Source organism: Clarias gariepinus, chromosome 17 (assembly GCF_024256425.1).
Source record: "Clarias gariepinus isolate MV-2021 ecotype Netherlands chromosome 17, CGAR_prim_01v2, whole genome shotgun sequence".
Taxonomy (NCBI): Eukaryota; Metazoa; Chordata; class Actinopteri; order Siluriformes; family Clariidae; genus Clarias; species Clarias gariepinus.
Window position 1 is genome coordinate 1,649,122 of NC_071116.1, and position 11,264 is coordinate 1,660,385.

The window sequence follows — 11,264 nt, forward strand, 5'->3', positions numbered from 1 at the left end:
TTGTTGCTTTGCAGCATTCCCAAAGAAGACAATTACATCCTCGTAGCTAGGGGGCAGTCATATCATGCGCAGGGCCAGGAACAAATAAATTCAAGTACACCAACAGAATGAAATGGTAAAGTAAGCGAAATAACAAATACTACCCACCCGTGTCATATTTAATTAACCAATCACTTAGATAAACAGCAGGTTTACACGTGGGTTGTCAGAATGTTGTGGAGAAGTGCGCTCATGTAGTTGAGAGGTGGCTGGGCGTTAGCTTGCCAGATGCAAGTTGACATGTATAAATCTGATGATGGTATTAGGTGCAACAAATTGACCCAACAAGAAATATGAGGCGGTCAAAATAATTTGTGCTGTAAATTTCTTGCCAACTAGAGCCACGGCAGGCAAATGATAAATGAAACCCAGAGGTGGGTAAACCGTGTTTACTTGCGTTAAGCCTTCACTACAGCCCTGGGAGTGATTACACTGGTCAAACTCTTAGACTGCTACACCCCAAGGGCCCCTGGGCAGCGGCCCCGCTGGCCCGGTCCGTAATGCGTCCCTGTCTATTGGGTTGAGATCTGGTGACTGTGGGGGCAACTTTACAATTTTGGTGAGCTCGTGCAAATTATAGCCTTTTTTTCCTATTTGTAGTGGAGATGAGTGGTACTTGGTTGGGTCTTCTGCTGTTGTAGCGCATGCGCCTTAAGGTTGTGCGTGTTGTGGCTTCACGAATGGTTTGCTGCATACCTCGGTTGTAACGAGTGGTTATTTCAGTCAAAGTTGCTCTTCTATCAGCTTGAATCAGTCGGCCCATTCTCCTCTGACCTCTAGCATCAACAAGGCATTTTCGCCCACAGGACTGCCGCATACTGGATGTCTTTCCCTTTTTACAGCATTCTTTGTAAACCCTAGAAATGGTTGTGCGTGAAAATCACAGTAACTGAGCAGATTGTGAAATACTCAGACTAGCCCGTCTGGCACCAACAACCATGCCACGCTCAAAATTGCTTAAATCACCTTTCTTTCCCATTCTTACATTCAGTTTGGAGTTCAAGAGATTGTCTTGACCAGGACCACACCCCTAAATGCATTAAAGCAACTGCCATGTGATTGGTCAATTAGATAATTGCATCAATGAGAATTTGAACAGGTGTTCCTAATAATCCTTTAGGTGAGTGTATATATATATATACAATGTATGTGCAGCATCTCTGCACATTTCCATCCATGCATGTTATTGTTCAAACAAAAGTGGTCTAGCATAATGATTCACTCCTAGACAAAAGGTCTACACCCACACGCACTTTAAATTTGTCACAGACTTATCATCAGGCTTTTAGTGTGATGTGTTACTTAAAATAATTAAATGTAGCGGTGTGTGGGCCAAAATAGTGGTTGTGAGGTGGGGCCTATACGCAAGAAATTGGGATACACTATGTGTTTTAACAGAACCAGTGTTTTATCAGAACCAGCATTCATTTCATTTTTTAGATGGCCTTTCTGTTCCATCTAGTACAAAAGTAAAAGACCTCTGTGTGATTATAGATTCCAGTCTTTCATTTGAAGCACATGTAGATAAGGAATAAATTATCACTTAATTATGCAGAAATTGCTTTTATCACCTCTAGGTTGCACTATTGTAATGCTTTACGGTCTGGTTGTTTAACTAGGTTAATAAACAAGCTTCAGTTAGTTCAGAATGCAGCAGTGAGAGTCCTCACTAGAACCAGAAGATATGAGCACATCACCCCTATTTTATCCACACTGCATTGGCTCTCATTAAAATTTTGCATTGATTTAAAATACTACTCTTGACATCTAAAGCATTAAATGGGCTTACGCTGCAGTATCTGAGTGAGATGCTAGTGTCTTACGATCCGCCACGCCTACTTCGATCAAAGGATGCAGGCTGCTTATCAGTACCACATATTACAAAAATTACAGCAGGGGGCAGAGCTTTTTCTTACAAAGCCCAAAAGTTAAAAAATAGTCTTCCAATTAATGTTTGGGACTTAGACACAGTCTCAATGTTTAAGTCCAGGCTAAAAAGCTATTAATTTAGCCAAGCATTTTTGTAAAAAAAATAAAAAATAAAAAAAAAGATTCGCCTTAGGTAAAGAAGCAGATCTGGGGGACTCTTGTACATAGAGTATTATGATGAACTGGTATGTTTAGATGCTGTATTCCCCACTCTCACTGAGGCTTGTTGACGGTAAAGTGATTGTTTGCTTTACATCTCAGGAAGCCCTTATGTCTGTGTTTCCTTCTGGCTCTCCCTTATTTTTTTTCTGTAATAGTTAATCCTGCCGGAGTCCCTTCTTGCACTCTGATAACACACAGTCTGATAACCCACAGTCATGAGTCAGCAGTGTGAAAAGCTAGGGACTGAGCACAGCCCTGGGAGGCCCCAGTGCTAAGTGTGGGCTGGTGCTGGAGGTGCTGTCCCCAATCCACACTGACTGAGGCCTTCCGGTCAGAAAGTCTAGGATCCAGTTACAGAGGGAGGTGTTCAGGCCCAACAGTCTTAGATTCCTGATCAGGTATTGGGGGATGTGTCACTTCCATGCCCCCGCTCCGCCCCGCCTGCACACCGGTTTCTCATTCAGCGCTAATTTCCCTGAACTTATAAGGAAACGCAGTGCACCAGGTCTTTGCCAGATTATTGTGTATCTCGAACCAGTTTTCTCGCGTTTATTTTGATTGCCTTCACGCTGCCAAGTTTTTCCGATTCTCGTTTTCTCTTCTCCTCGCCTTTCAATTCTGATTTGTTTGCCACGCTGACAGATTACACGGCTCACGACCCAACGCGCGCTCTCTTGACTACGGCTTATCTTCACGTCTCGGCACAGACACCACGCTGACGGATTTCACGGCTCACAACCCAACGCGCGCTTCCTCGACTACGGTTTATCTTCATGCCCTGGCACAAACACCACGCTGACAAACTTCACAGCTCACGACTCAACGCGCGCTTGCTCAACTCAGCTTATCTTCACGTCCCGGCACAGACACCACGCTGTCGGATTTCACGGCTCACGACTCAACGCGGGCTTCCTCGACTATGACTTATCTTCACATCCCGGCACAGACACCACGCTGACGGATTTCCTGGCTCACTACCCAACGCACTCTCTCCTTGACTACAACCCAGCTCCACGCTCGCGGCATGATTCCAGCGCCAGCGGATTTCTCGGCTCTGCACGCCTGCGCTCATTCGTTCACGATCAGTCAACGCCTCATTCCTGCACCTGCGTCTGGATCCACCTCGCTAACCTCCACAAAGACCCAGTTCCGCTGGGATAAGGAGGCCGATCAAGCCTTCGCTAAACTTAAGCAAAGATTTACCTCTGCTCCCATCCTCATTATCCCTGACCCATCTTATCAGTTTGTGGTGGAGGTTGACGCCTCCAATACCGGGGTTGGTGGTATCCTCTCCCAAAGGTCCACCCAAGACAATCGATGCATCCATGCGCATTCTACTCCCGTCGTCTAACCCCAGCTGAGAGAAACTATGACGTGGGGGACCAAAAACTCTTGGCCATCAAGCTAGCCCAGGAGGAGTGGAGATACTGGCTAGAGGGGACTGAGCTCCCATTTCTAGTGTGGACCGACCATAAGAACCTGGAGTATCTGCGCACTGCCAAGAGGCTCAATGCTCGCCAAGCCAGATGGTCACTATTTTTCTCCAGGTTTAATTTCACCCTTTCCTACCAGCCAGGCTCAAGGAATTCCAAGCAAGATGCCCTCTCACACCAGTTTTCACCCTCCCAGGAGCCCACGCCATCCTGCCGTCCCACTGCCTCGTCGCTGCCATGGAACTGGACATACTGTAGAGAGCAAGGTTCGGCAGGCCCTGGCCCAGGAGCCCAGACCTAGTGATGTTCCACCCAACCGTCTATTTGTTCCCCCTCGCCATGCGCTCACAAGTTCTGGATTAGGCCCAGGGATCCAAGCTATCCTGTCACCCAGGCGCTGCCTGAACTCGCTTCATCGTCCAGCAACGATTCTGGTGGTCCACTTTGAGGAAGGTCGTGCCTAGATTTGTGGCAGCCTGCGACATCTGCACACGTTGTAAGAAGTCCAATGGACAGTCCAATGGACAGACTGAGCATATGAACCAACCACTAGAGGTCTCCCTCTGCTGCATGACGACCCGGGACTCTACCACCTGGAGCAAGTTTCTCCCTTGGGTCAAATATGCCCACAACTCTCTGCCCTCCGTGTCGACAGGCTTGTCCCCGTTCCAGTGCTGCTTAGGCTACCAACCTCCACTTTTCCCAGTCCAAGAATTAGAGGTGGAAACCCCGTCAGCCCAACACTTCGTCCGCCGCTGCAGGCAAATGTGGCTACACGCTAGACGAACTCTACTACGCACCGTCTCCACTTACAAGAAACAGCACCAAAGCTCCCAAATACCGTGTAGGAGATCGAGTCATGCTCGCCACGAAGGACATCCCCTTGAAGACACTTTCACGTAAGCTCTTCCCCCGTTTTGTCGGGCCGTTTACTATAACCAGGATAATCAACCCATGCGAGTCCGACTTCTACTCCCCTTGTCCATGTGACGGATTCACCCCACGTTCCACGTATCCCAGCTACGACGCGTCATAAGTTGTTTGGTTTCTCATTCAGCTCTAATTCAGACACCACGCTGACGGATTTCCCGGCTCACTACCCAACGCGCTCTCTCCTTGACTACAACCCAGCTCCACGCTCATGGCACGATTCCAGTGCCAGCAGATTTCTCGGCTCAGCACGCACGCGCTCATTCATTCACGACCAGTCAACGCCTCGTTCCTGCACCTGCGTCTGGATTTGCCTCTGCGAACCGACGGACACCACATCTCTTCGCGACAGTTTGTGACAGGATGATAGTATTGAATGCTGAACTGAAATGTAAAGCAATCCAACATAGGTGTCCTTATTGTCCAAGTGTGTGAGGGCCAGATGGAGTATGGTGGAGATGACATCGTCTGTTGAACAGTTAGGATGATACGCAAACTGCAGTGGGTCCAGTAAGGGGGCAAGAGGGTCTTGGTTAATGACGTGCCGCTTGAAGCACTTCATGATGATGGGTGTGAGTGCAACAGGATGGTAGTCATTGAGACAAGACACAAAGTACTTCTTCGCACACGGACGGTGGTGGTGGTCTTGAAGCATATGGGAACGATGGTGCTGCTCAGAGAGAGATGTTCAAGATCACATCTCCCTGGAATGTTGCCTGGTCCAGCAGCTTTAAGTGGGTTGACTCTGCATAAAGTTTTCCTCACATCAGCCGTGGTGAGACACAGCACCTGGTTGTTGGGAAGAGAGGTGGTCTTCCTCACCGAGCGTAGAAGCTGTTCAGCCACATGGGCCCTGGGTTTTTGGATTCTCCAAATTCTTTGGATTTTTGGAAGTGGTTGTGGATTCTCTTGCCATGTGCATGCTTTGCCTCTCTGATGGCCCAGAACAGTTTGGCCCTTGCTGTTCTTAGGGCCACCTCCGCAGTAATCCACAGTTTTTAGTTGGGGCGTGAGATGATGTTTTTGGAGACAGTGACATCATCGGTACACTTGTTAATGTAGCTGGTCACTGATGTTGTGTACTCCTTAAAACAGTCCTGAAGTGCAAAGGTGGCTCTTGGCGCCCAGGTTTTCAACTGCTTTAGAACCAGTTTCGAACGCCTGACGAGTGGTCTGTCTGTTGGAATTAGCATAACAGCGATGTAGTCTACAAGATCCAGCGTGTTTCGCCCTCTCATTGCAAAATCTAAATACTGATGGAATTTAGGGAGCACTGACTTGAAATTTGCATGGTTGAAATCTTCAGCGACAATAAACAGTCTTTCTGTTTAAATACAGAAACTGTATTTCTGTCGGCGCAAAACGAGGCTAGCCTGTCTATCTAAATGGCAGCGTTTGGAATTCTGTCACTGAGCGAGTGAAAAGAGAGTGTGTGAAAATAAAAACGCAGCAGTCTCTAAACTCGCTGTGTAGTCTGCTGGAGTCAGTTGTATTCCAGTTTATTTTTCAAGTAGCAGACTTTCGCCCTCTTACTGCACTTCCGCTTCCTCGAGCACCACTTCCGATGTCCCCTCCTCCGGCCACCAGCATCAGGTAACACATCGGGTAACGCAGAAGGCTGGAGGCCTGATTTCCACAGCAAGCCGAAGTTGCATAGCTTATTCTGAATATAGTTTACCGGGTTATTGAGTTTCAAAAGTGTCTGGCGATGGTATATATAAACAGAAGGTGTTTCAATGTCAATATATCGTGTAAAAGAAATGTGCTACAGGACAAAGTAAACAAAGTAGCACCATCTTGGCTCCAGAGTGGCCGCTGCGTGCTACTCCCACGTCACCATCTTGGATAATGAACTGGACTCCATTTTAAACACATCTCCTGTTACACTGAACTTCCAGCCTCCTACCACACAGTATGACTTCAGATCAATCCTTGCTATTTGTTATCACCCAAATGAGAATGGGTTCGCTGTTGAGTCTGGTTCCTCTGAAGATTTCTTCCTAGTTTTTCCTTGCCATTGTCAGCGTCGTTCTTGGCTTGCTCATCAGAGACAATCTGATAATTTTGATTCATACACAAACTTCCATAATTCTTATGATTGTGTAAAGCTGCTTTGCGACAATTACAATTGTTAAAAGCACTATACAAATAAAATTTAATTAAATTGTATTAAATCTGGCAAGGCTGTCAGGAGATTATCACCTAAGAACCTTGGGCTTGATCCGCTCTTCAATGTGGAGCTCAGCTTGGGGTTTCAGAAGGTAGAAGAAAGCATGTAGAAGTGAGCAAAGAGAGTGGCGTGTAAAATCTGCCATGCCCCATGGACTTTAGATGAGTATGCACTGTACATTGTCAACCTGCCAAGAGACAACCACTCAAGGACCACACAAGCTTCCCTGGCAATTTCAGTTTTGTTAAGGCCAGAGTCAATGTTAAGACCTTCCTTACCAGTCAGGGTCGCTGCTGCAGCCACTGTAGAGCAACGGCAATGCTGGCTGTGTTGCATTTGTCTCCTGCCTGTGACTGCATCAAAGGAGGACTGGGTGTGGTCAGCTGGCTTCAACTGCAAACATGCCGCTGAGGAGCCTGCGAGAGCCTCTGTCTACACAAGTCCACTCTGCTACCCTGCCACTGCCATCGCTTGCCAGCCATGTGCCTACATGCCATCTGGGCAATGCTTTTGACCTGCACATGCACAACCTTCACTCCTTTTCTCCCTTTCTTTCCTTCCTTCCTCCTTAAAATCCCCTGCTTTTCCTATGTTTCTAATAAAACTACACATTTCTAGTGTCAAAGATCTTACACTCTATAAATTTGGAAAGGAGAAGGAGACGTGCTGTTTAGAGAATAGGCTATTGAACTTAGAGGTTAACCCATCCACCCTTAGAGACACCCCTGTCCATTTTAAGATGTTTTATTACCAAAAAAAAAAATGTAATTAATTCAAAGATCTTGATCAAAATAAGTACTGTCTTCATCAGTTTTGTTATAGTCAGGTAGTGGGCTAAAAAAACTGTGCAGCTGAAACATTATCATATGATAAGCAGTAGAGTTGTTTGTAAAGTCCTTTAAAATTTCATTTTATTGATTGAGGACAATTTAGTTAAATTCTGTGGCTTGTATAAATGCCAAGAAATGTGTATCATCTAAGCACTGAATTGCTTAAAAAAACAATCATGACAAAGTGTGGGATAAAGTGAGATAAATTAAAAGATAGAAGAGTTACAAACAATACTGCGAGTATTGTTTAAAAACTGTTAAGAAAAAGAAAAAAAATTATGCACACATATCAAATTCAAATTTAAATTTTATTTGTTACATACACAGTCATACACAGTGTGATATGAAGTGAAATGCTTATACGACTGCTGATGACCTCAAGATTCAAAAGGAAAGTTTCAGTGTGAAACTAAGAAATAAAAGAAATTACAAGTTCGAAATATAAGAAATTTGTAAATAAACTTTAGATGTAAACGACTTTTTAAATTTCCATAATGTACAAGCAATAAAGAAAATATAAAAATAAAATACTGGAATAAAATTGTAGAATAAAAATGGAAATATAAAAAATAATAAAATATAAAAAATAATAAAATTAAATATAGAAGAGTGAAAATAAAATGTAATGTAGTGTAGTATTGAGCAGTGCTCAATTGTGAGGAAGATAATGTAATGTGCAGAATATTGTGCAAGATTGCAGTTCAAAGTTCACACACATACACACTTCCATAAATTTTCTTTTTTTTTAATTTCTTTCTTTTTTGTAAAGCTGCTTTGAGACAATGACCATTAATAAAAGCGCTATATAAATAATATTAAATTAAATTGGTGTGCAAAATGTGCAAATGTTTTATGTGTAAGGTGTGAATGTGTGTAATGTGTGTGACAAAGTTCAAAGTTCATTTCTTGAGGCAGATAGAGGAGCTGTTTAAGCAGTTCAGACACACTTTTGTTTAGCTGAAGGTACAGTAGGTGTCTGAGAAAGATGGCGGGAGTGAAGGATTTAACAAGCACAAGTAAGTGAAAGTGAAGCTCTTTGTCCAGTGTTTTTCATATAATCTGTTGGTAGAAACTTGGCAAGATTTTTATTTCTATCTTATTAATTTATTTGTTTGTGATTACAGACACACCCAATGTGGCATTCTCAGTTGGATCTGGACTTCAGGGAACCTACGGACCCTTCAACACTGAGGTCACCTTGACGTTTAACAAAGTGTTAACAAATGTTGGAAATGCCTACAGCCCACAGACTGGTACTACATCATGACTACACAAACACCGTTACAATTTGACCTCTTTGGAATATCAATGTAAAATACAATACTGTTTAAATCTTTCTTTCTGCAGGTGTTTTCAGAGCACCAATAAAAGGCATCTATCATGTCTCAGCTTCTGTCTTTGGCAACACCGACATCTGGCTTGAAGTATATTTAGTGAAAAACGGCCAGAGAGTTTTTGGAATGTCCGAGTCCCCTAGAGGTCAGAACATGTCTATAAGCCGAGCTGTCAATCTGTTACTGGAGCAGGGTGATGAACTTTATTTAAGGCTTAAAGCACACTGTCAGATTTATGACGATGGACAAACATACAACACTTTTAGTGGCTTTCTGCTTTTCCCCATGTAACCAACCACATGATTTGGGGGAGCAATGCTAGGACAGATATGGGGTCCTCTTCTACACCCTTGCCCACTGTTGTTGCATTAGTGCTATATATATATATTTATATATATATATATTTTTTTTTTTTTTTTTTTTTTTGCAGGTAGTAAGGTATTGAAGCTGTGTTCCCTTTTTAAAAAAAACTATTAGTTAACAATAAAACAAAAGCAGATTACATGATTTCTGAATCTTTCAAGTTTAAGTACGTACTTGTATCTAGTGTATATTGAAAATGTTTGACAGCATTTGAAGTCCTCTGTTAGGTTAATTTATAACTTTTGACACATAATTTGATCACCTGTCAAATCACACTGGTTTCTTTGCATTTATTGAAAAATTTTAATGTATTTAATAAAAGGAATTTACTGCATTTTATAGTAGTGCTTGACATTTTTGTAATAATGAAATTGAAAGTAATAAAGCAATGATAGAAACTACAGGTCCTTCAAAATTGACTTTGTTAAGAATGGAAAAGTAAATTTATGTGTAAAATGTCTATATGAACATACTGTACAGAAGCTGGAATTCCTGATTGGTAAAGCTTACATTTGCCAAAGTTAACTTTTGACTTAAAGCTGAAAATCTTGACTTTGCTCTGCTGTGGGAAGTTTTTTCACCTTCCAGATCTTCCAATTAACTTAAAATTGCCTGACACTACTTGTGATCATCTTAAAATAACAGAAATAAATCAACTGTAAACCAAATTAGTCTAAAATCGTATCATCTGGATGAAGTAAAGTTGGATTTATTGCAAGTTAGCCCTTGATTTCTAAGACAAACCAACAAAGTGTCCTCTAGGAAGTTCAAGAGCCAACTATGAAGGGGTCTCAACCTCTGGGATTTTTTTTATACTTGTATCATTTTGTACTTGTTCGACCCTTTTTGCACAGATGGCACCACAGACACGAGGTGAGGTCTTATGGGGGGGAAAGGGTAATTTAATTAAGGAAAATGGGAAAGAAGAGGGTTTAAAGGAGGGAGGAAGGAATAAAGAGGAGGAAAAGAGTGGAGTTGTGCACGTGCTGGTCCGGTGGCAGTGCCCATCTGGCATGCAAGCACATGGCTGGCAAAAGGCGACTGTGGGCAAAGTGGCAGACTGGAGCAGACGAAGAAAGCACTTCTGCACGCTACCATGACGACCACCTCTTCCACTAACACAAGCCATGCCCGGCCCCTCCCAGCTTTCTCTGGGCACGGCCACAGGCGGGAGTCTCTCCTTGACATCCGTCAGCATGCACCTGCAGAAGGGGGGCCGTCTACTTAGGGAGTCAAAGTAGTGAGCAAGGAGCAATAACAGATTGAGGGGAATGCCCATCACAGACGCACACCGTGACATACTCTACACCAGGGTCTCCTCTCTCAGCTCTTTTTCCACTTTTCATCTCTACATTACAATTACTTTCTTACTCTTACATTTCTTCATAGTATGTAGTGCTTAGCTGCATGCACACTTCCTGACTTGGTTTTCACCTCACTTGTAAACAGAACATGGCAGGACATCTTTCTTTATCTCTCTTGAAGCTTTTTACCTTTTATTCTATTCCTTTACTTGTTATCATTCTAGGCTTAGGCTATACTACACTGTAAAAAAAAATCCTGTTAAATAACAGTAAGTTACTGGCAGCACAGACGCCAGCAATCTATTGTAAATTTACAGTACTCATACTGTTAAATTACCTTATAGTTTATTATTGTAAACATAAAAGACAGTATATTTCTGTATTTTGTACAATACTGGCAGCACAGACCAGCAATCTCATTTTTCTGTAAAAATTAAATGCGCAACTGATTATTTCAGTTTAACTTTTATTTTCTCTGCATTATACAAAGGTATAATAGATTATAAAATAACTTTAGGTTTAAAATAAAATTAAAAATCTACAATATAAATCTTATTATATTAAAAATTCCAAATAAAAGTAGAAATGTTTTGCTCTGTAAATATCTATAAAATATACAATAAACAAATCAGAAATTATATAAATAAAAATAACTTTTATTAAAAGGTAGAGTCAAAAATACCTTTTTTTTAAAGTAAAAACAATAGACATAAATAATCCTTAAATTGCATATCAGAAGCATTTTTTTTTTTGCATTAAATTGCATATTT

The 11,264-nt window shown here is 42.4% G+C and overlaps 1 protein-coding gene across 1 annotated transcript; it reads left to right on the forward strand.

The window, feature by feature from the left end:
- The first annotated feature begins 8,425 nt into the window (after window positions 1-8,425).
- LOC128505745 (complement C1q tumor necrosis factor-related protein 3-like) lies at window positions 8,426-9,644 on the forward strand. Its single transcript, XM_053476322.1, has 3 exons — window positions 8,426-8,509; window positions 8,618-8,746; window positions 8,841-9,644. Exons 1-3 carry the CDS (start codon window positions 8,479-8,481, stop codon window positions 9,116-9,118), a joined length of 438 nt encoding a protein of 145 aa, XP_053332297.1. The 5' UTR covers window positions 8,426-8,478; the 3' UTR covers window positions 9,119-9,644.
- The last annotated feature ends 1,620 nt before the right edge of the window (window positions 9,645-11,264 follow it).